A 25240-nucleotide genomic window follows, 5' to 3' on the forward strand; every position below is an offset into this window, starting at 1 on the left:
GCAAAGTGGGCTAAGGACAGGACTCTGCGAACGGAGCGGCCCATGTCAGAGAGCCAGCCTGGAGTTCACTCACAATGGCCCACTGGAGTAGTATAGACCCGGTTTGGCTACAGCGGTCATAATGCTCCCTCCTGGCAGAACTGAAGGAAATAATTAATAATAGGTGTGCGCTGTGGAGGCCGTTGTGATGGTTTTGCACTCTTCAGATAGCATTGCAGACATATAATCTGTCTTCTGGAAGGGCGTCCAGATTCTGAGAAGAAAAAACAAAACAAAACACAGGTGTTAACTCTGCATCCTGGGGGTGGGGGGGGAATGGACAGTAGCAAATTCAGTAGCAAACTGAGAACCAGGGTGGCCCACCCCTCAAATCTTCCAGGCACCCCTCTCTAAAACGCAGTCGTATCAGGGTACTGGTTTTAGAGGGTGCGCGTCGAAAAGGTGGACGCCGGCAGTGGCTCCGACGGTTCATCCCTTCTCCTCCGCCCACTCCTAAACGTGTGCGTCTCTTTCAGTTGCCCTCTCCTGAAGACGGGGTTCTCGTTCACGGGATGTTCATGGATGCTTCCCGGTGGGATGATAAAGACATGGTCATAGAAGACGCGCTGCCAGGGCAGATGAGCCCCATGCTGCCTGTGGTTCATTTCGAACCGCAACAGAACTACGAGCCACTCCAAGCACTCTACCATTCCCCTCTCTACAAAACCGGAGCCCGGGCGGGAACGCTTTCAACCACAGGTGAGCATGCGCTTCAGACCGCTTCATGGGGCTGGAGAGATGGCCCAGCGCTTAAGAGCACCATTTTAGGCTCACACAGGACCCAGGTTTGAGTCTCAGAGCCCACCAAGTGGCTCACAACCATCTGCAACTTCAGTTCCTGAGGATACAGTGCCCTCTTCTGTACACCAGGGGCACTGCACACGCGTAGCGCACCGGCAGACAAGCAAACAGAACACCCGCATTTATAAAAATAAACGCATATTCTTTATTGTACACGTAGTAACCAAATAAGAGCTTCAATCAAAACCCAAATGCTGCTGGGCAAGGTGGCAGACACCTTTAATCCCAGCAGAGGCAGGCAGAGCTATGGAAATTCAAGGCCAGTTGTCTGGTCTATCATAGAAAAGAGGTTTTAAAAAGAACTAATTGGGGTTGGAGAGATGGCCCAGTGGTTAAGAGCACTGAGTGCTCTTCCAGAAGTCATAAGTTCAAATCCCAGCAACCACATGGTGGCTCACAACCATCTGTAATGAGATCAGGTGCCCTCTTCCAGTGTGTCTGAAGACAGCTACAGTGTACCTATATATAAAAAATAAATAAGTCTTTTTTAAAAAGAAAAGAACTAAGGGGAAAACGGAGTTCCAAACCTCTGAGTGGACCCAAGATGTGGACCTAAGATGCAGTCCTACAAAATGGAAGCAGAGAGAAAGAAAGCAGATAACATAAGACCTGAACCGGAAAGAAGGCTCAGCGGTAAAGGCTCTTGTCACCAAGTCACTTGAGTTTGATCCACACGATGCTAAGAGAAAACTGATTCCCCACATATGTGCCGTGTCATATGCAGGTGCACACATGCATAATAAATGCATGTAATTTCTTCAAGAGAGCGATGGGCTTTTTTCAAAAAGAGACTGCTGAAGAATACGTGGAGAGAGCCACCTGCAATACAGCACAGCATGGTGGGAAAGTGACGTAGAAAAAGCTGCCGTTCCCTCTGTTCATTCCTTCCTTCCTCCCTTCAGTCATTAGGTAACTCAGCAGAAAGTAAGGATGAGAGAGGCAATATTTGCAAAGAATAAAAGCTGGAGGTTCCCTAACGCTAAAGAAATGCTGTATCCTCAGACTCAGAAATCTCATCGTTGGGAAGGAGGGATGCTTTTGAAAATGGTACCTGGAGAGGGTCACATGGACACCTACAGGGTGTCCAGGGAAGTGTCCGGCGCATAGCAAATGCTGTCTGAGCAGTACACAGAACAGCATTCGTGATGCAAACTTTAGATGACCGGGCAGGTCTGGGAATCCTTTATCCTAATGATGGTTACTAGAAACCTGTTAGGGCACCTGAAAAATGACACCTCTTCCCCCCAAGAGATGAATGTGAATTATGGATGGCAAGTTCGGACTCAAGAATTGTGAGCTGCTCTACTTTGGGATGGCATGCTAGTTCCTTTGTGTTGCTTAGAGCAAACACTCGTCACCAAAAGCAACTTAGAGGAAAGGCTGCATTGGGCTTGTATTTCCAGATCACACTCTGGGGGAAGTCAGGGCAGGAAGAAAGTGGAAACTCGGAGACAGAGTTGTGGAGAAATGCTGCTTGCTAGATTGGCCCCTGGCTCATGTTTACTTAGCTGTCTTCTATAGCCCAGGACCACTGGTCTAGGGTTGGCACTTCCCAGGGTGGGTTGGACCCTCGTAATTCATTTCATAATCAAGATAAACCTCACTGATATGCCAACAGGCCAAACCTACCTAGGCAATCCCGCAAAGGAGACGTTCCTCGAAGGTTCCTTGAGGCCGTGTCAAGTTTGGAAATTAAGACTAACCAGGACCACGGAACCACTTGTTGAAATCTTTCCTAATATAAAAATCATCATAATAAAAGAGTCTGGACGCGCTCCAGTGTCCGCCTCGGGTATGAAATAAACTTTAAGCAGTCGCTGTGCACCCCAGTGCCAGCTCTGGGAACCCGTGAGAAGCTTCTCAGCCTGGAACGCCAAGCTGACGTCGTCACAAAAGTGCTGTGGTCTCTGCCTGCTGGCTCACCGCCAGCCGGAGTCAACGGTTGTATTAATCATTAAGGCACAGCCCCAATCATTAATTTAGTGAATAAAAGAACAGTCAATACCAGGCCGCTTACTGCAGCTCAGCACTATACAGAAAGCCTTAGCTAATCCAATAAGAACATGAATTGAGAACTTGAATTTGAGGATAAGACACAAAACTGCTCTTCGGCTAAATAACTGATCACATGGGAAAAACCCAAAATAATCCGGGGGGGGGGGGATCTGCTACACATGATAAATAGCAAAGACAGCCACTCCATGACAAGCAACAGAATTCTTGGTAGAGAACACTTGTTCAACATGTTTGCAGCCGGGAGTTCAGTTCCCAACACTTACAAAACATTAAATCAACACCATGTAGCCAGCATGGTGGCACACGCCTTTAACCCCAGCATTCAGGAGGCAGGGGGGCAGATGGATCTCTGCGGATTGAAGGCCAGACTAAACCACACAACGAGTTTCAGGCCAGTCAGGGCTACATAATGAGAGCCTGTCTCCCAACAAACAAACACAAACAATTAACAGAACCCCCCCCGCCCCCGCGTCCCCATCCAAAGCAAATAGAAACAAATGGAACGGAAAAGGTCTCACTCCAAGAACACATTCAGTCAGATCAGGAGCAAACCCATCAAGGAACACTTGGAACACTTCGGGCATGCTCCTGAGGCCCCATAAGTCGAAGGAGAGAAATCCCGTCCGTAAATGGGAAGATTGGATGTTACCAGGATCCCAAAAGTAATCACTGAATTTAAAATAGTCTCATAAAATTGTTGAAGGAACCAACTCTCCAGATGCCCCGGTGAAATGAAAACACAGAATGACAGCGCTTCCTTTGAATGAAATAAAACAGACGGGTCCGTTCCCAACAATTCACCGTTAGCTACGCGATGCCGCTCCTGCAGCGGGCTCCACGCGTCAATCAGATACAGAACGGAGAGCCAGAGGCAACGGTGGGTCAGCTCTGCGGGGCTCCTTGGTCAGAAATGGAGAAAAGAGCCCACAAATGATGCAGGAGAAACTGGTTCTAAAACATTTAGATTCTTACCTCATGTTACATACAAAAAATTTAAATGCCTTTCCGGTGCTGTGATTTATTTTTATTTATGTATATGTGGGGGAGGGGGCAGGGTGGAGAATGGTATGGACACCCGAATGCACATACCCACGGGCGCCAGAAGAGGGCAGCAGATCCCCTGGAGCTGGAGTTACCGGCGCATGCGCTGTAAGCTGCCTGACATTGGTGTGGGATCTAAACTCAAATATACACTCTTAGCCGTTTGAACCACTTCTCCAGCCCTCCTACCCCCTTTCCTTACACACATTCATCCGTCCTTAACCTTCTAGGCAGCCTACTTCCCGCTGCGGTGTGCAGCCGACCTTTACTTGCTTTAGCCACAGTCCACGCTATTCAGCATGTGTGTCACGGCCACCATGTCTGCCAGAAGCGCAAGACCTCTGACATCGGCCCTCCAGGATTTCGGCGTAGGTGGATATGTGACTTGAGACACACACACACACACACACACACACACGCACACGCACACGCACACACTTTGGCGGGATTTTGGAAGGCAGCTAGCTAAAGCCATTACTGGCCAACAGAGGATAAGTTCTGCTTAAACTGAGAAAGTGCAGGCTGGGGGGGGTGGTTGTGCCCTAAGTCTTCCTCCAGACCCAGGGAAGGTCTCCTGTACTCCAGGCACTGCAGAGATGTATACATTGGACTGCTCCCCCAAAAAAGCGTGGAGACAAATTTCTGGACCACACAAGACCAGCAAATACACAGGAAAGGTGTCCAGGCCGGCCTGCCATTGAGCTTGGGCTGTTGCGCTACAAAGCCTGGTATCCAATGAGCTGGAAAGATGAAAAGGTAGCGGCACCCCCTGGGTCCAAAGCCACCTTCCCTGGTGTCCTTCCACCACACCAATGGAATCCGAGAAAGCAGGGCCAGAAGGAGAGGTCGCCATCTGAGGGCACTATCTCCTCCTCAGCGCCCCCCTTAGACAGCCACAGAAGGGAAAGAGTGACTCGCTGTGTAGAATGCTGTCACTGTGCCTGTCCACTCCAGGAGCCCAAGAGTCTCCCAGTGTCGGATGGAATGAAGGAAGGACAGATGGATACACGACTACATGGTACAGGTGCCATACCTACCGTCAGATACTCTTAAGTCCCTTTGAAGTGTAAGGCCCAAATCCCAGCCTAATGCTACTAGAATCAGACCACAGAAAAGCTGAAACACACTCATCAAGATAGAAGATCCAGGGATGGAGAGATGGCTCAGTGGTCAAGAGCACTGACTGCTCTTCCAGAGGTTCTGAGTTCAAATCCCAACAACCACATGGTGGCTCACAACCATCTGTAATGGGATCTGATGCTCTCTTCTGATGTGTCTGAACAGCTACAGTGTAATAAATAAATAAATAAACAAATAAATAAATAAATCGTTTTTTAAAAGATATAAGATCTAAGACAGACAGGCCTCAAAGCACCATGCACTCTGAATCTCTTTTGGTACCACATGAAACAAGAACCTTCAGAGGACTGTGCCCAGTATCTCCAGGTTCAGTTGAGCCTGGGCTAGAGAGAGCCCTTTGACCCTCAGTTTCTTATCTCTGTGAATCCAGCGGTTACTGTTTAAATAACAGCTGTCCTCTCCCACCCCACCCCCACCCCACTCCCCTTCTACCTTTGATTAGGTCATTCAACCAACTTCGTGGTGACTGTCCTCTTACCCTCCAAGAGGCCCAGTGATTACTGGATCGCCAAGGGGTCGGCATTGCTCTGTCAGCTGAGTGAGTGAGTGGGAACCTCGCTGACCCAGATGTCTTCCCTGACGAGGAGGAAGTGACCTCTGACTCGACCTAAAGATGGAAAGCAGCTGTGGCTATCATTCCTCCCACGACCTAAAATAAAGTCGTTTTGAGTTATTTCTGTTGGAAATCCCAGCTGTGTTGTGGAGGCAACTGACTCGCACGCCCCATACTAAACCCACTCCCAACTCCGTGCAGAAGCCGAGCTAGGCTGCTTTCTCTTCCGGGTGTCACGGAAGGCCTGGGAAGAGTCAGGGTTAGCCCTCATTCTCACAGACCCCCTTCCTTATCACACATGTAGGAGAGCTTAGCCACACGGTCCTGACGCTTCTGCTTCTAGATCTCATGAAGGACCTCAAAAGATCCAACAACAGCAACAACCATCAGCTGTGCCCAACTTTTTGATATTGTAACAGGACACTGTCACAAAGTTCATCCTTGAGAACCATGCAATTGAATTAGCACAAAAACGTGAAAAATAAATAACTTGTTAGTATGCAAGTGTGCATGGCGTATGTGCGTGTTCATCATGTATCTGTGTGTGTGTGAATGTGGGCACATGCATGCTACCACGGTGCACATGAGAAAATCAGAGGGCAGTCCTCACCCTCCACTCTGAGAAGAGTCTCTTTCTTGTTCACTTCTGTATATGCCAACTGTCTCAGTCAGGGTTCCTATTTCTGCACAAATACCATGACAAAGAAGCAAGTTGGGGAGGAAAGGGTTGTTCAGCTCACACTTCCATATTGCTGTTCATCACCAGAGGAAGTCAGGACTGGAACTCAAGCAGGTCAGGAAGCAGGAGCTGATGCAGAGGCCATGGAGGGATGTTACTTACTGACTTGCTTCCCCTGGTTTGCTCAGCCTGCTTTCTTATAGAACCCAGGTCTACCAGCCCAGGGATGGCACCGCCCACAGTGGGCTGGCCCCTCCCCCCTTGATCACTAGTTGAGAAAATGCCTTACAGCTGGATCTCATGGAGGCATTTCCTCAAGGGAGGCTCCTTTCTCTGTGATAACTCCACCTTGTGTCAAGTTGACACCAAACCAGCCAGCACAGCATCATAGCTGGCCCATGGACTTCCAGCAATTCTATCTCTGCCTTCTGTGTCCCAGAAAGAGTAGACTGGGGATTTCAGACATGCCACTATGTCTGGCTTTTAATTTGAGTTGTGGAGGCTCCAACTCAGGGTATGAGGCTTCTGTGGCAAGCACTCTACCCATTGAACCATCCCCTCTGCCCATCACAATGTTTTAAGTAAACTTAGGATTTTGTGTTGGGAAACATGCATAGCTGCCCCCAGCTACATGCTACACGCAGGCCACAGATTGAACATGCCAGGCCCAAGAGGACAGAAAACAGATGGTGGTGTATAGAACACCCCGTACACCAGACCCTGAATAGAGATTGATGACCCTGCATGTGAAATCAGGTACGCAAAGGGGTCAGTGTGTACTTGGCCCAGTGGCACTATTTGGAGGTGTGGCCTTATTGGAAAAAGTGTGTCACTGTGCGCGTGGGCTTTAAGACCCTCCTCCTAACCACATGGGAACCAGTCTTCTCCTAGCAGCCTTCAGATGAAGATGTAGAACTCTCAGCTCTTCCTGCAACATTCCTGCCTGGATGCTGCCATGCTCCCACCCTGATGACAATGGACTGAACTTCTGAACATGTAAGCCAGCCCCAATTAAATGTTGTCCTTATGAGTTGCCTTGGTCATGGTGTCTGTTCACAGCAGCAAAACCCTAAGACACACCCTGTTGTCACACAACTGTATCTGCCCAACACTGCTGCACATCCTGCCAGAAATCATAATTCTAACACTCAGGAGGCCGAGGCAGGGAGATTTCAAGTTCAAGGGCAGCCTGGGCTACATAGTGAAATCCTGTCTCAACAAAAAACAAAAATTCTTCTCAGTTGGGTCTATCAAGATCAGGACAGACTGTGAATTATAAAGATGACCATTTTTAAATTTCAAGCAATCAAGCAAAGTCTTGGCTGGGATTCTGTAGTTACTGGGTGAGGAATGTCTCTGTTTTGAGAGCCGATGCTAGCACCCAGACCACAGAAGTCCAGAGGGACTGACAAGCCTCAATGGCCACCATCTGGCTGTGATGAGAATTTCCATGTCAAGTTGGGGGCGAATGGGCTGGTCCATGACAGCAGGGAGTTGAAGGCACTAAGAGGCAGAGAAAAGACAGACTGGGAGGCAGTAGAAATTGTTGCCGTTTCCAAGGTACCCCCATCTCAGTGTCCTCCCAATGGCTTTTTATCTCCCCTCTTTAAAGATGGAAATGTGCATTAGTGCACTGATTTGTTGTTTGGGGGCCATTTCCACCAGACACCAAATGGCAGATCACTGGGAAAATAGCCAACTGTCCCGAGGTTTAGTGAGGGCTAACGGCCATGATGAGGGAAGGCGCAACCCAGCTCAACTATTGTCAGCCCCTGGCAATGCTGGGCACTGAGCGCAGCTAGACCATAAGGATCCCTCCCGGGGTCTCAGCCCCTCTCACCTATCCTAGTCTGGGCCCGTGTAAACACCCCGCAGGCACACCAAGCCAAGACAGGACAAGGTGAGGTGCCCATGACCTCAAGTTCACCTGATCCTTTCAGCTCAGCTGAGGAATAAAACATCTAAACCCATGGACACCGTGAGAGGAAGTGGCCCAGGTTGCAAATACTCCACAAGGCAGCTTAATCGGTGAAGAAGGTCAAGGAGCCACCATGGCTGCGGGCAGTTGCTAAGCCTTCTACCCAACCGTCCGTCTCCAGGCTGCCAGCTCTTGTGCATTCAAAAATGAAATGTGGGGCTGAGCTCAGTGCAAAAGCAGCTGCTGCTACTATGGGGAACCTAGGTTCAATCCCCAGTGCCTACGCTGGCTGCTTACAAGCTTTTATAAAATTGGCTCCGAGGGGAACCAATGCCATCTCCTGGCCTCCATGAACGTCTGACACGTGATCCACACACACAGAGCTGGTGCATGCGTATAAAAACGAGTAAATCTTTTAAAATGCAAAACATGCAGGACACCCAAGGCCCCCCCATCCTGTCAGTATGTCCCTGTTGCCGAGGCATGGAATGCCGTCCCTCCCTCCCTGTTTCCACCTCTGGACCATCTCCTGCCACTAATTTTTTTCTTCTATGGCTCAGCCAGAGTTACCTTCTCTTGCTACCACTAATAGGACCACTCCCTCCAGAACAGACTTTCACTCAGTCCCCTATGCCCCAAATCCTCCACTCCCTCATCCACCCTGATGTTTGTGAAGCACTTACTCATCAGGATCTCAGCATCTACCGATCCAGACTCCACATGTGGGCTTATCAGTCGCCACGCCATCTGGTTTCCATTTGATATCAGCCAGAAGAGAACTTCCTTGAAGAGGCTCCTTCTAAACCCAGATTTTAACTAGTACCCTCTGTCACACAAACACACAAACATACACACACATACACACACACATACACACACATACACACAAACACGCTCACACACACGCATACAAACACACACATACACATACAAAAACACACATACACACAAACATACACACATATACACAAACATACACATACAAACACACATACACACATACAAACACACACAAACACACATACACACATATATACATACACACACAAACATGCACATACACACACATACACACATATACACACATACAAACACACACACAAACACACGCACATACACACACCACTATACTTGTGCTTCCCTTAAAACTTGCTGACTCAGAATCTGGCTTCGTCAGCAGACTGTGTACTTCATGAAGTCAGGATCAACATCTTTCCAGTTCACCCAGCAGACATAACACGCACACAGCCACAAACATACCAGAGGAACTCCGCCTAGCTTCAGTTTAAGGGACCCTGGATTCCAGCTTCTCCGGTGTAATTCTTCCGGAGGCTTCCCAGCCTTCAGATTTAGACTCTTCTATCCACCATGGGCCCACAGCCTCACCACTCTGAGAATGCGCTTTCTTTGATCACTAGCCCTAGCAAGCATGTTCGTCTCTACAAAGCTTCCAGCCTAGAATGCAAAATGGTCCCAGAGCTTCAATGGGAAGGGGGTTAAGAACCGAGATCTTTATGATCTTATTCTCATAACATCCAGGCTTTCCTGGGCCCATCCACACATCCATATCTGCTCCAGCAGGTACACACACAGCTTAAGCCCAGGCTTGACCTTAACTACCTTAAATGAGGGACAGGCACATGAGGAAGGTTACTCCATGAGAGGCCTCCATCTATCCCAGTGTGAAGGACATTTCTGTGTCTGACACGCCATTGCCAGGGAGACATGGATGCAGACGTCCTCTGCCCACCAGCCTCACCTCCTCTGCAGACACACTCTTAACTCACTGATGAGCTGGGAGTGACATCAACTGGAACTTCTGCTCCTCCTTTCCTGGAAGGTCTGAATCTCTAGACAGGAACAGCTACCTAGAGAAGACTCTCCTCCTAGCTGCCTGGAAGCCAGTAATCTGCTGGCAGCCTTCAAATGAAGATGAACTCTCAGCTCCTCCTGCACTATGCCTGTCTGGATGCTGCCATGCTCCTGTCTTGATAACGGACTGAACTTCTGAACCTGTAAGCCTGCCCCAATTAAATGTTGTCCTTATAAGAATTGCCTTGGTCATGGTGTCTGTTCACAACAGTAAAACCCTAACTAAGACACCCATACAGAAGCTAGGAACTGAACTCTGGTCTTCCTCAAGATCAGCATGTGCTCTTAACTACTGAGCCTTCTCTCCAGCCTCCAACCCTCTATCCTTTTGAAGGTTTATTCAGAAGGCTGTTCTCTGGTGGTTGGTAGCCCACCTTTCACCAGGTAAAGTGCTCAGGAGCTGGCCACCAGCCCCTCACCCCAGCCTGCACTCACCCCTGAACAGCCTCTCCCAATGGGAACAGATAACTTTCACAGCTGATAGGAAACTCAGACTTGCTTCTAGTTTACTTCTAAAGGCGACTCTAGTCCCCAGACATCCTTTTTAAAAGTTTTCATTGCTCTTATTTATAGGGAGGGGAGGGCTGTGTGTGTAAAGGTCAGAGGAAAACTTGATACAGTTGCCTAGGGATTGAACTCAGATGAGCCAGGTTGGCAGCAAGTGCCTTGATGTGAGGAGGAATCCTGCAGATCCCTAAACATCTCTTGCAGTGAAAAAATAAGCCATTAGAAGGACCTCTGCCCACCTTTGTCTAAGATAAAATTCGTAAGGATGACGTTTCTTCTGGCAGATCTTTGCCAAGGCTGTTGGGGAGAATTCTAAGCCGGTAGGAAAATTCCAACCACTAGAGGGCAGTCTCCCAGAGCAGCTCTGGAGCCCGGATGCCTCAAGTGGGGCTCTCCTTCACAAACCAGCACGGTTGAACTATCTGTAGGCCAGAGGCTTGACCTCAGCTTTGAAATACAGTGTAGCAGAACCTGGATTGAAGGAAAGGGAAAAGACAGAAAAAAAAAAAAAAGCCAAGAAGAAGAAAACCTCAACCACCCCCCAAAAAAATTTTTTTCAGGAAATTCCTTATATGGCAAATAAAGAGAAATGATCGCGCTCTGAATCTAAGACGTGCACACATAAATATGCACAGGTTTTTTAAACCCAGCCGAGTCGATCCTTTATTTAAAAATAAGCATATTTATCTCATTAGTGCTTGAATTTGCTTTCACCTTTAGTGAACTGTAAAATGATACAGATACAAAAGAAGTTAGAATTTATTTTAATTTCTATTCCTGTGTGTGTGTGTGTGTGTGTGTGTGTGTGTGTGTGTGTATTTGCGGTTGCCCACGGAGACTTCGGAAGGTGTTGGATCCCTGGAACTAAAGTGACAGGCTTTTATGAACCATCCCACGTGGGTGCTGGGAAACCAAACTAGAGTCCTCTGAACGAACAGGAAGTCTCCTAACTTCTGAACCACCTCTGCAGTCATGAAACGATTCCCAAATTTCTTTGTGATTTATTGCCATTGAGTGTCTCGTTTGTGTACCCATTTTATATACTCACAAACCTGCGGTCACATAAAAAATGTATTTGGGCAAAAGGAGCCACGTGCAGAGAGAGATTTAAGAAGCCCCGGGTTCGAGTTTCTGAAAGTCTTTCTGCCTTTCGACCCTCCCAGCGGTCAGCGGCACTTCTCCTGCCTGCAGTGTCCATCCTCGGCCCGGCCACTCCTTCCTCTCCTCTGATGCTCACACACATTTCCCCAGCTCTAAGATGAACCAAGACACTGTCCGTCACGCCTGCTGGTTGCCATCTCTCCACCCCAGCATCCTCGGGAGAAGGAATACTGGTCCTCAGGGGAGACAACTCTGAAGTTTCTGCCCGTAGGTGGGCTCCTGTTGTAACCTTCACTGATGCTTGTCTGTTTTTGAAAGGTCCATGACTGTCTTTTTGTTCTATTCCTGCACAAAACATCACGACCAAGAAGTGAATTAGGGAGGAAAGGGTTTATTCAGCTTACACATTCATACCACTGTTTATCACCAAAGGAAGTCAGGACTGGAACCCAAGCAGGTCAGGAAGCAGGAACTGATGCAGAGGCCATGGAGGGATGTTACTTACTGGCTTGCTTCCCCTGGCTTGCTCAGCCTGCTTTCTTATAGAACCCAGGTCTCCCAGCCCAGGGATGGCTCCACCCACAATGGGCTGGGCCCTCCCCCCTTGATCACTAGTTGAGAAAATGCCTTACAGCTGGATCTCATGGAGGCATTTCCTCAACTGAGGCTCCTTTCTCTGTGATAACTCCAGCTTGTGTCAGGTTGATACACAAAACCAGTCAGTACAATGACCATGCCTCATTAGCTGCAGCTAACTATTTTGGTGACATCTCAACCTTTCTTTTTTATATTTAGCGTTCCATGTTACATCAAGCCTTTGTGCCCCAGTGTCCATAGTTAGTGTCTGTTCTTCAGCTCTACAGAAGGCCTCTCTCCCGGGAGCTATCTCTGCTCAAGAGACTGAGTCCAATGAAACAGCGGTTACAGGCAGTTATGAGCCCTCTGCTGTGGGTGCCAGGAACCAAACTTGGGTCCTCTGCAAGTGTGGCAACCGTTCAGTAAGCAGCTCCCCAAGATGTCCTCTAATAACCTCACAAGCATCCACAGACATGCACTCATACATAATGTAACTTAATTTAATATTATACATAATGTAACATCAATTGAAGGAAAGTGGGTATTCTTACTCAACATGGGGAGGGGAGCGGAGGCAGTCTCCTACTCCCAGAACCCGCGCTGGGCATCTCACAATCACCTGTAACTCCAGCCTTGGGACTCCAACACTCCCTTCTGGCCTCTGAGGGCATCTGCACTCGTGTGTGCGTGTGCAAGCATACACACACACACACACACACACACACACACACACATAAATAATAACATCTCATCATTTAGGATGAAGAAAAGGAGGAACAAAAGGAGGAGGAAGAAATGTGGGCTGGAGAGGTGGCTCAGTGGTTAGGGCACTTGCTCTTACAGAGGACCCGGGTTCAGTTCCCACCTGTGAGTACTTGCCCCAGACTAGTGATCATGGCTCCAGGTAAATACTCCATAGGGGTGACAGATGAGGCGACCACAGAGTGTTAACTCTCATCTTGGAAGGTCATAAAGGAAGTTATGTGTAAACTGAATCAGCCTAGCCCTAGGACATCACAGGGCAGGGCCACAGGCTGAGAGAACACGATATGTCTACACACAGCTCAGCTGCCTCTCAGTCACCGGTGAGACTGTAGTGACAGTGGACGAATATATGTGTGTACGTTGTGGGGTCAGTGCCCTGTGGAGGGAGGGGATGGATCGTTTCCTTACCCTTTGCTGCAAATCAAACCTGCAGAGGAGAAAGGTCGAGATTTCCAGTTCAAGGAATTCCTAACCTATCACAGAAAGAGGTGGGCACACCCCGCCCTCGAATCCTGGTCAGTTTCAAACTTGAGACAGCCTGCTTCGGCTGGAATTTATGATGAGGCCACGGGAGCTTCTAATGAGTCACATTTCTGTATCCAGCAATGGCAGCTCTCAGAAACAGAGCCAGCTTAAAAACAAAAGGCCCGGGCTAACTCAAGTGTGACTCAAGCGGGGCCTCTCTGCTCACTGACTTCCATGCTCCTGCCCCACAACACAGTGATGAGAGAAGATGGAAACCAGCAAAATACAGTGGGAGGTTCCACACGAGCCCTCAGGAGTCCCTCTTCTGGACTGGCCAAACTCCTCCTCCTCTTCCTCCTTTCCTCTTCATCTTCCTCCTCCTCCTCTTCCTCCTCCTCCTCCTCCTCCTTCCAAAGTCTGACTGCCCTCCCTCCCACCTCTCAAGAAGGTGCAGGCCCAGACCCAGCAGCTCCAGGGCTCCGTCCCCCTCCCCCTTAACTGCTCTATACCTTACTAACCAGACACTGCAGAGTCAGGAGCCGGCTTCTTCCTCAGCATTTGCCCCGCTCCCCAGCCAGACCACAGACTCCTGGAACTAGAGCTGTTCCCACCATGCTATCCTGTCCTGGAACTTTCTAGAGAATGCCAGCTGTTTCATTCACCAGGTGACTGGGCAACTTAAAGGCTTCTCGTTTCGAAGGATGGAAGCATCCAGCTCGCCTAACAACCCCAGCAGTCTGGAGAGTACACTGTTGCATGAGACCTGGAAAGGTGTATTTCCTGGACCTAAACCACTGTTTACGGTTTCATTTTGTGGAGATAAGAAGTGGGCCGGCGATGGGGGAGGGGGGGGTCTGGAGAGATGGCTCAGTGGTTAAGAGCACTGACTGCTCTTCCACAGGTCCTGAGTTCGAATCCCAGCAACCACATGGTGGCTCACAACCACCTGTAATGGGATCTGATGCCCTCTTCTGGTGTGTCTGACAGCTAATACAAATAAATTTAAAAAGAAGGGGGCAAGGAGCTGTGCAGCTCAGTGGTCAGAGCAGTGCCGGGAGTGTACCAAGACTCCGGTTCCATCTCCAGTACTGCATAAAGCCTGCTTGATGACACGTGCCTGGGACACCACGTGCCTGGGACAAGGGGGAGGCAGAAAAATCAGGAGTTCAAGGCCATCCTTAGCTACACGGTGAACCTGAGGCCAGCCTGGACTGCATGAGACCATGTTTCAAAATGATGGTGACAGTGATAGTGATAAATATAATAAAATCAAATTTTAAAGGCAAAAAAAAATAAGTGTACTTTTCCACCAAGAGAATGAATTTTTAGGGTTCTAGAAGAAAACTGGGCAAGAACCACAGAGACCTGCACTGGAGGGGGCGGGGCAGTACTGAGGGGCAGGGCAGTACTGAGGGGCGGGGCAGTACTGAGGGGCGGGGCAGTACTGAGGGGGTTGGGGAATTCCTGGAGGGGGAGGGACAGTACTGAAGACAGGCCACACCAGGAAGGAATGTGCAATAGTTAACACCATCTATTGTCACGAGGAAACAGCTACAAAGAAATCGTTCTCCACAGTACATGGATTCAAACAGGACCACTTAGACATCCTTGAAAGGGTAGCACGGGTGTGCAACAGATCTTTAAAAGCCGCGGGATGCCAAGTTGCAGGCCTTGCACTGTTGACTGCATTCATATTGGCTTGAACACCCATGATCCCAGGCCCAGATGTAGACACGACTAGATCTCAAGATGAAAGACCAATGCTGAAGAGACCAGGGCTGTCCCAGATGCTACCACAGCCCACCATGAAGGCTGGGCCACTGTAGGGAGGGCCTCTGTGGTCACACAGCAATGTAAGTGGCAGTAATTTCAGCTCTCAGGAGGTCAAGGTGGGAGGATCATCCAATATAGAAAGTTTGGGGACAACCTGGGACACATCAGGTTTTGTTTCAACTATTTTTAAAATGAGAAAAAGAGAAAGAAGAGGAGAAAGAGACCCGCATCCCAAAAACATGAAGCCCACAAGAGCCAGGAGTTTAAAGGAGTTAAGGGGTAGCTGCGAGGCAACAGGGAGAAGTGGAGACTGTAGCCAAATGTAGAGGTAGCACTGTCACCATCCAATGGGACAGTCAAGCCTGGTGGCAGAAGTTCAACAGCAGAGCACATCCCTGGCATGTGCGAGGCCTTGGGTTTGATCCCCAACCTCAAAATTGACTGTAAAAGTCAGTACTCAGCCCAGCAAGTTGCTTCCCTGTATGTGATTGCTAATTCAGGACCCTAAGTCCTCTGGTGGAGCGACCAATTTAGCCCCGCCCACCCCTACCCCATATTATTTCTTAGGTTTTAATCATTGCCAACTGGAAAACTATATATCCCAAACAAACCGCACATCTGAAGGCAGACCCAGCCCTCCGTCTCCCTGGGGAACTCCAGCTTAGCCTCAGCTTTTGCATTTCCCACCCCACCCCACTCAATCCCCCACCCACCCCGTTCTTTCAGCCTCTTTGGAAGACGTCTTTATCCATGGAAAGCTGTGATGGTTTGGATCTTGAGTGCCCCCACCCTCCAAAAGCCCTTGAGTCAAAACTTTGTTTCCCCAGCTCAGGTGCTACTAACACATGGTGTAATAAAATTTGAAGAGGTGGGGCCTAGTGAGAGGAATTAGGTCATGGGGAGGGGGTGGGGCATGTCCTTGAAAAGTGTGATGGCCAATCCTGATTGGACTAAGAAATACCCAGAGAGAGCAATGCTGAGAAACAGTCTTCCAGTCAAGAGGGATCCGGAACACTGGAGATTTGGCAGCAGCTATGGTTGCCTGCGCACTGCTCCTGGGGGAGGGAGATGGCCCTTCAAGGATGTGGTGGCTCCTAGTAGGCTGTCTTACTAGGGCAACTCATTTGAGGCACACACTCACATGCATGCACATGTGTATGCACACACACACACACACACACACACACACACACACATGTGTAAAAAGAAAGAAAGAGAAAGAAAACAAAAGAAAGAAAGGAAAAAAGAAAGAAAGAAAGAAAGACTGGTTGGGAAGAGAAAGGGAACAAGCGGGGTGACTAGGAGGGGTGACAGTGATCAAAGCACATTACATACATGTCATCATGAAACCAACTGTCATGTGTCCTTTATATAAGCTGAAAGAAACCCACAAATGTTTACAAACAAGCTGTTGCTCTTCACTGAGCCCCTTTTCACACCCGTCTGGGTGTCTTCAAGGGGACATCATACTTGATGCACTCCAAGGCTTTTGAGGTGGCAGGAGATGTTCTTAGAAAGCGCATATTGAAGGTGCCCTCCCTGGAGGGACATCTGACAGTTGGTGAGGGTCCGGTAACCTGGAGGGACACAATGCTGCTTCTCTGGAGTGTGTCCCTGGACTTAACAAAGTTGGCACCCTCAAATCATCGTGTACGGACATAGATGATGCCAAAGAGGTCTTGCCTGATGGCACACACACACACACAAATTTTCAACTCCGAGTTGCTCAAAATAAGAGTATGGGAGAGTAGGGTGGGTCAGGAACCGTAACTGGAAGATTCAAACTGCATTACAGCTTACACTTCCACATTGCTTTCTGAAAAAGAAAAAAGAATAGAACCTTACTGTACAGGCTCCTTCAACACACGCAGCTCTGTTCTGATCAGCAGAACACCTGCCACACTCCCTGAGCACAGCCACCATCCCCAAGGAATATAGATACAGCTACAGCACGCAGCCTCAGCCACAGGCAGGAAGACAGGCCTCTGGGCCTCTATCTGCAGTTCTGATCTTGCTTCTGCCTGGTGCCAAGCCCCGGCCCAGAGCACTGACAGAGCAGGCGTGTCTGCCTCCGCTGCCCTCAGACCAGGATCCTCAGGGCAGGGCAGTCTGTCTCCACAAAAACAATCCACTAGCCCTCTTCAGCATAACTCAGTCCCCACGTGCTATGGGCAAACACTGTGAACTTCAGTGTTAGCAAAACTGAAGACATAGCCCTTCTAAACCTTGTTACAACAGTCCTCAAAAGAGAAAGACCGGCCTGTGGCTGACTAAGGCACAGGAAACCACACCCTTGAAGCTTAGATTTGTAAGACACCTGAACAGTGCATAGAACAAAATCAAGGTTTCACTGGGGCATCTGTTGCCCTTGGCTCCTTACATCCCAGGACCTACAGCATCTGTGCCTTTCCAAAATAATACTTCAGCAGCCCGGCCATGGCGACACTACAATAAACTAGCCATGGGTTGCCCTTCTCATCCATCCATGTTAAATGAGCAACTATTGCTGTCACACACTGAGACTACAGATGCCAATGCAATGGACAAGAACCCATTCGAGGTCACGTGACTGGGACGGGAAGGCAGCAAGAATAATTTTTAGCAGATGGGATTAAGTGGTACAGAGAAACCTAGCAAGACAAGAAGGATGGATTTGATCATCAAAGGGCACATCCAGAGACATCTGAGAGAAGATTAGATGGAAGTGAGAGAGCATGATGTGGACCAATGGGGAAGAACTTTCCAGAAGGAAGAAAGACCCAGAGGAAAGCTAGCAGGCAGGAAAAGCAAAGAGCAGACAAGAGGGTCTGTCCTTGTAGGGGTGTTGGGGTTGTTTATCATTTATGACTTGATCTCTGTATCCTAGACTTGCATCAAAGATTCAGCTGAGGGTGACCGGGAACCTGACTCATCTTTCTGTATCTAAAGTGCTTAGATTACAAGCATGTACCACATTCCCATTTTATGCCTTGCTGGAGATAAAACCCATGCTAAGCAAGCGCTCTACCATCTGAGCTACGTCCCCAGTCCCCGTTTGAATATTGATAAAGAGCAAATAGATACAACCTCCTAAATGTCCAGGGCAAGTCCTGTAAGACCTGAAGCCTGATGGGGCTCAGATTTCTCTAATGATCAATCCAAGCAAATGCACAAGCATGTGGACCTGCTGAATTAGATCCTTACTGCTGCACCAAGTTGGAGATCAGACTCCAGAACTTTCATTCTGGGGTCTCAACACACCCCCCCATAGACTTACCCATGATCCTCCTCTACAACATGCAAGTAAAGCACGTAGCCCAGTGTTCAGACTCACCTTCTGCCTCTTCAGGAGCTAAGACGAGGCAGTCACGGAGAACACAATAATCATTCTCAGTGTGGTCAGGGAAGCTGTAAAGTCAAAATTATTTTCATAAGCCAAACATGGCAGTGTACCCGAGAGGCTGAGGGAAGGATTGTGGCTGGGAGATCATCCTGGACTACTTGGGGAGTTAGACATAGTAAGACACTGTCTCAAAAACCAAAGCTGAAAAAAAAAGACAATTCTCAGATGACTCTCTCCCCAGTGGGTGGAGGGGTTTATTGCCAAGCCTGCCAACCTGAGTTTAATCCCAGGAATCCACACGGTGAAAAGAGAGACCACAACTCCTACAAGTTGTCTAATGACCTCCACAGGTTCAGGGTGGCAAGCGTACACCTCTCTCCACTCCCTCCCCCCACCCCATGCCACCCTCAATCAGTGCCTTACAAAAGACCCGTAATGTCCTTGGTTCAGCAGTGCCAAGCCCTTGTTAATCTGTCGCTAGGGTAGTGATACTCACAGGATTGACCTAAGATCATCAGAAAACACAGACGCTTACAGTATTAATCCATAGCAGTAGTAAAGTTACAGTTATGAAGTACCAGTGAGAATAACTTCATGGTTGGGTTTCACTGTGACAGGAGGAACTGTATTAAAGAGTCACAGCACTAGGAAGGCTGGGAACCGTTGTTCTAGGGGAAGGGTGGACCCAAGATGAAGGAGAAATGCTTGAGTAAGAAAGCACTGGAGCACGTTCCTCTGGAGCCGGAGTTCTAGGTGGGTGTGAGCTGCCCAAGGTGGGTGCCGGGAACCGAACTCGGAGCCTCTGGAATAGCAGCACACTCTTACCGTTGAGTCATCTTTTCTACACCAATGGATGAGTTTTACTATCGGTGACTATCTTATTGCCCATCTGCTTACCTTAGTACCCCATGCATGCTGGGTACACACTGGCTTTTGTCCTTTGGGTACTGGAAGTTTCTTCATTCATTTATTTGGCACCCTTGCTTAATACCTGAGTGCTTCTGTATCGGGTACGACTCTTGGCCCCAGAGAGCTTCCTGGTCATCTCACTATTTCTGAACATACTTAGGGAGTTCTCAAGACTCCCTTTCCCTGGTTAACTCATAATCTCTGGAAAATGTCACCAAACCCCAACAATCTGGAAGCCACACTAGGGCTAAGGTGTTAGCAATGTGAGTAAAATGTTTGCTGTACAAGGGTAAGTGTCTCAGTCAGGGTTTCTATTCCTGTACAAACACCATGACCAAGAAGCAAGTTGGGGAGGAAAGGGTTTATTCAGCTTACATTTCCATATCGCTGTTTATCACCAGAGGAAGTCAGGACTGGAACTCAAGCAGGTCAGGAAGCAGAAGCTGATGCACAGGCCATGGAGGGATGTTACTTACTGGCTTGCTTCCCCTGGCTTGCTCAGCTGCTTTCTTATAGAACCCAGGTCTACCAGCCCAGGGATGGCTCCACCCACAATGGGCTGGGCCCTCCCACCTTGATCACTAGTTGAGAAAATGCCTTACAGCTGGATCTCATGGAGGCATTTCCTCAAGGGAGGCTCCTTTCTCTGTGATTAACTCCAGTTTGTGTCAAGATGACACAAAACCAGCCAGCACAGAAAGAATCTAAGTTCAAGTCCCCAGGTCCCACATAAAGCTGGACACAGTAGCATACATCTATAATCCCAATTCTCCTATAATAAGATGTGAAGTAGAGATGGAAGAATGCCAGGAAGCGGGCTGGAGAGATGGCTCAGTGGTTAAGAGCACTGACTGCTCTTCCAGAGGTCCTGAGTTCAAATCCCAGCAACCACATGGTAGCTCACAACCATCTATATGGGATCTGATGCCTTTATCCGGTGTGTCTGAAAACAGCTACAGTGCACTCATATAAATATAATAATAAATAAATCTTTAAAAAAATAATGCCAGGAAGCTCTTGGATTAGCTAACCCTGTGTTCACCGCAGAACACACAAGACTGTACCTCAAACAAGTTGGAATTTAAGGACCAGCACCTGAAGTTGTCCTCCAACCTCCACACATGGTCTATGGCCCATGTGTAACTCTACTCAACATTAGAACACACACACACATTTAATTAATTAATTAACTATATTAAATTAAACCTTTCCTGGTCATTTTAGAGTACAAGCAACCAGAATCCAGATAATAACAGAAAAATAATGAGCAAGCCAAGTCCATCCTTCCAGAGTTTTCCACCAGAAAACTGTTTTGTTTTAAACAGAGTTTATCCAAACAAAACGTAACTTCAGAAGAGTTTACTTAAGAGCAGCTTAGCAAAGGCCTGGAGGCCTGAAAGAGGTATGGTCACAGAACTTAATCAAGGTCATAGAGAGAGCGACAGAGAGACAGAGAGAGAGACATCGAAGCCAGAGGAGAGGGCTCCAGAGCTGCAGCAGTCAGGAGCCAAAGTCCTGCAGAGCCCACAGAGGTTTGTGCGGCCAAATGCAAGCTGTGCTCAGCTCACTGGACGGCACGCAGCACGGAGAGGAAGTCAGAGGGAGCGAAAGTCGAAGTGGTGACATGAATTAAGGGAGAATTGGGGGACCTGGTGAGGCTCTGGCGGAGGTAGGGGAGAAATGTAGACATTGCAGAAGCCACACCCATCTTATTCCACGATTGGCTGAACGCTGAGGGAGAGAGCGAAGTAGAAGCTTCCCGGAACTAGCTAGCACCCAGAAAGATCTGGCCTCTACACGGCAGCCACAGTGATTAAGATGTGAAAACACTGAAGTCCCCGGTTGCACAAGCAAAGGTCCTTCAGTTTCCGCATGCTCCTAGCGATGACTTCCCTCCATGGCATTTACGATTCTCCGCTAGCTTAGCGCTGCGCCCAGCCTGGCTTGGAGAAGCTCCTCCGTGCAGAGGGCAACAACAGCTAAAGCAGAGACTCAGCTCCTGCCAACGTGCTGAGAATGACGGGAGCACGTTCACATCTCTGTGCCCACCGCCAACACCCGAGGCACGTGGAGGGGGATGGGGTGGAAAGACCATAGGAGCTGAAGACCTGAGGGCAGAGTTCCAGAGAGCTGTCCCCTAGAAATGGCGCGGCCGTGGCAATCACAGGCACACAATATACATGGCCACCAGCACAAAAGGAAATCATCAAGAATGACAGCAGCTTCCAGAGCCTGACCAATACAGATGTGGATGCTCGCAGCCAACCATGAGACCGAGCACGGGGACCCCAATGGAGGAGCTAGAGAAAGGACTGAAGGAGATGAGGGGGTTTGCAACCCCATAGGAAGAACCAACCAGACCCCCCAGAGACCACCAACCAAAGAGCACACATGGAGGGACCCATGGATCCAGCCACATATGCAGCAGAGGATGACCTTATCTGGCATCAGTGGGAGGAGAGGTCCTTGGTCCAGTGGAGGCTGGATGCCCCAGCCTAGGGGAATGCTAGGGCAGTGAGGTGGAGTTGAGGGGGAGCACCCTCATAGAAGCAGGGAGGAGGGGGGATGGGATAGGGGATTGGGGGAGGGGAAGCCAGGAAGGGGGTAGCATTTGAAATGTAAATAAATAAAATAGCCAATAAAAATGAGAATGAATGCGAGCCAGGGAAACAAGATTTTGGGGACACAACACAATACATTCATCATACTGTCAATTGGATAAAACGATCAATTACAAACCAAAATAGCCCGGCTGTGATGTGAACGCTTTTGATCCCAGCACTTGGGAGTCCGAGGTAGGCAGATCTCTGTGAGTTGCAGGTCAGTTTACATAGTGAGTTCCAGGGCAGCCAGAGCCACATACTGAAATCCTGTCTCTAAATAAATAAATCAAAAAAGAAAAAATAAAAGCACCAACTTCCAGATCTCCTCCCTTCGAACTTTTCCCTGATTCCTGAAACCTTCTGATCTCTGGGCTTTTCCAGCCCTGCCCACCGGCTGCAGAATACCCTATCTCAGGCAATTTCCCCTCTAGCATGTGCGTCGCAATAAAGAAGTCCAGCCTAGGATGAAGGGGTCAGAGCTGGTTCCCTCTTGTCTCTTTAGCCCTGCAGCCTCAGGCAAGTCACGTAACTCTCTGAACTTTGCCTTGGTCATCTGCAAACGGAGCAGAAGAGCATCCCCCTCCCCTTCCCCCCCCCTCGGGAATGGGGATATCAGAATGTTGTAAAGCTTTGAGATAGCCGAGTGTGGTGGTGACTCACAGCATTCAGGAGGCTGGGTGAGGAGGGGAGTAAGTTCCGGGCCAGCCTTGGCTGCAAGAGTGAAGCTTACCCAAAGAGAAGATATGTGTGTGTGCATATGCGCTTCAAATTCGGGTGTGCTTCACGGGTGCCAATTGGACGGTGCACATAACAGTGACCAAAATGCTCCAGTTTATACTATAGATATTTACACGATGAAAAGATAAAAGCCAAGGCCACTGAGGTGGCTCAGTTGGTAAAAGAATGGCACTCGCCAACAAAAATGATAACCTGATCCCACTCTGACATGCACACACACACACACACACACACAATCACACGATGGTATGAACACACACACACACACACACATGATGGTATGAACCCTCCCCCCACACACACATGCACACACACATATACACAGCATAAACAAATTTTTAAAGAATAAGTTAATAAAAGCCAGTTAGGGCTACATGAAACCCTAACTGAAAAATAAAATAAAATAAAATAAAAATAAAAGCCAGTCACTAAAGCACTAAAGTTAGATCTGTTGGTTGTGTGCCCTTAATCCCAACGCTCAAGAGGCAGAGGCAGGTGAATCTCTGTGAGTTCAAGGCCAACCTTGTCTACATAGAGAAGGTCTCAAAGAGCCAAACCTTTGGGAGATAGTCAGGATCAGAGCTCACACCCTGCTACATGGCCAGTTTTAGGACAGCCTGAATTAGATTACAGAAGACCTTGTTTCTCTTCCCCTCTCCCCCTCCCTCCCCCCCTAAATATTATTTTTAGACAGGGCTTGACTATGTAGCACAGACTGGACTGGAACTCACTGTGTAGCCCAGGCTAGCCCCACATTCGTGATCTTCCCTCAAATTCCCAAGAGCTAGGACCACCACCATGTATCGCCATGCCCAACTATGAAAAATCCTAAAAAGCAAATTTAAAACCACCGGGTGCATTTCACCTCTCAAACTGGTGAAAGTAAAAGCTCGTCAACAACCAACAGGAATATCAAAATCTTTGGTAAGGTACTTTGCACCATTTAAAGTGTGTGTTGTGCCTTTTGATCTCAATATCGCACGATAGCAATATGGCCTAAGGAAATATTGACTCCTGTGTGCAAATATAGGAGGGGGGGAAGGAGGAAGAGATAGGAAAGGAAGGAGAAAGGAAAGAAAGTAGAGACAAGAGAAAGGAGAGAGGGAAAATAGAGAAGAAAAAAAAAGAGCAGAGGGAGAGAGGAGAAGGGAGACAGTTGGAAGTTATGCTCAGCGACTCCAACAGTGCTGAACGCAGCGGCAGGTGGGTCCCACATCCTGCGTCCTAGAGGGTCATGAAGAACACCTCTGGGGATGAGGAAGTGACGTCGCTGGGCTCACAGGAAAGCCTGAGGGTTAGCGCTCTGTTGCCCGTTGGGCAGCGCTGCAGCTGCTCGCCGCCGCCGCGGCTGGAATCCTATGAAGTATGCGGTGAGCTGGCTGGGTGCCTGTGGCCACCACCTGGCCTCTGAGATCCCAGCCTTTGGAACCGTGCCCTGGCATCCGGCAGCTGACGCAGTGTGGCTGGGCCAGTAGGGGAACGAGACCTCTTCTCAACGTCTCATTTTCCTTCTTCCTTGTCTGAAGTCCTCTCTGAAGTAGTGGATCTCTTTAGTCTGTCCCAGGAATAAGGCTCTGATGGGACCTGGTCCCATAGACCATCCACAGCCTTAGCCCATGACTTAGCCTAGAACCCCTTGAGTCAAAAGCCGTGGAGGCTCATTCGTAGGCTTTCCTTCATTCTATGGCCTCTGGAATCTCCCTGTATCCCATAATTCCTGCCCAACAGGGGGCTTCACTCAGAGTGTGTCAGGACAAGACTCCAAGAAAGGCACCACCTCTACAAAGCAAACCGCTTACTGCCTTCCAGAAAGATGTCAAGAAAACCACTGTGCTCTTGCAAGTTGGTCCATAGAAGATGCACAAATACACCTTATTTTCGTGATACCTTTTGTTCAGTTACTTCCACACCCACTCCCTCTTTTTTCCTTTTGAGACAGGGTTTCTCTAAATAGCGCTGACTATCCCAGAACTCACTATATAGTCCAGGCTGGCCCCAAACTCAGATTCCCCCCTACTTTCCTACTCTTATTGCCAACTAGCTCACAACCATCTTTAACTCCAGTTCCAGAAGAGCCAGTGTCCTCTTTCGACCTCCCCAGGCACTGGGCAAACATGTGGTGCACATATCTACATGCAGGCAAAATACTGCACATGAAATTTTAAAATCTCAAAAGAGGGGGTTGGGGACAGGAATCTATAGTTACTTCAGTTGGTAAAGTGCTTGCCAGGCAAGTATTCGACTTAAGTCCATCTCCAGAACCCACACAAAAATGGCATGGTGGCACATTCATAATTCCAGCACTGGGGGGGGGGGGGTCAGAGACAGAAGGATCTCTGTGCCTCCCTGAGTAGCCAGTCTATCCAATCCAGTGAGCTTCAGGCCAATGAAAGATGGTGTCCCAAAGGAAGTGGGTGGGACC

At 48.7% G+C, this 25240-nt stretch overlaps 1 protein-coding gene across 1 annotated transcript in view; it reads left to right on the top strand.

Annotated features, from left to right (window-relative positions):
- Positions 1–5583, top strand: part of DNAH6 (dynein axonemal heavy chain 6) — a gene marked incomplete at both ends in the record, with an annotated part of 168476 nt that extends 162893 nt beyond the window's left edge. Inside the window, 2 exons of the mRNA XM_080932360.1 lie at positions 516–738; positions 5480–5583. Of these exons, the coding sequence (XP_080788486.1) occupies positions 516–738; positions 5480–5583 (327 nt within the window). The remainder of the gene's footprint in view (positions 1–515; positions 739–5479) is intronic.
- Between the last annotated feature and the right edge of the window lie 19657 nt (positions 5584–25240).

Source organism: Micromys minutus, assembly GCF_963924665.1.
Source record: "Micromys minutus genome assembly, chromosome: 18".
In the NCBI taxonomy this organism is placed as follows: domain Eukaryota; kingdom Metazoa; phylum Chordata; class Mammalia; order Rodentia; family Muridae; genus Micromys; species Micromys minutus.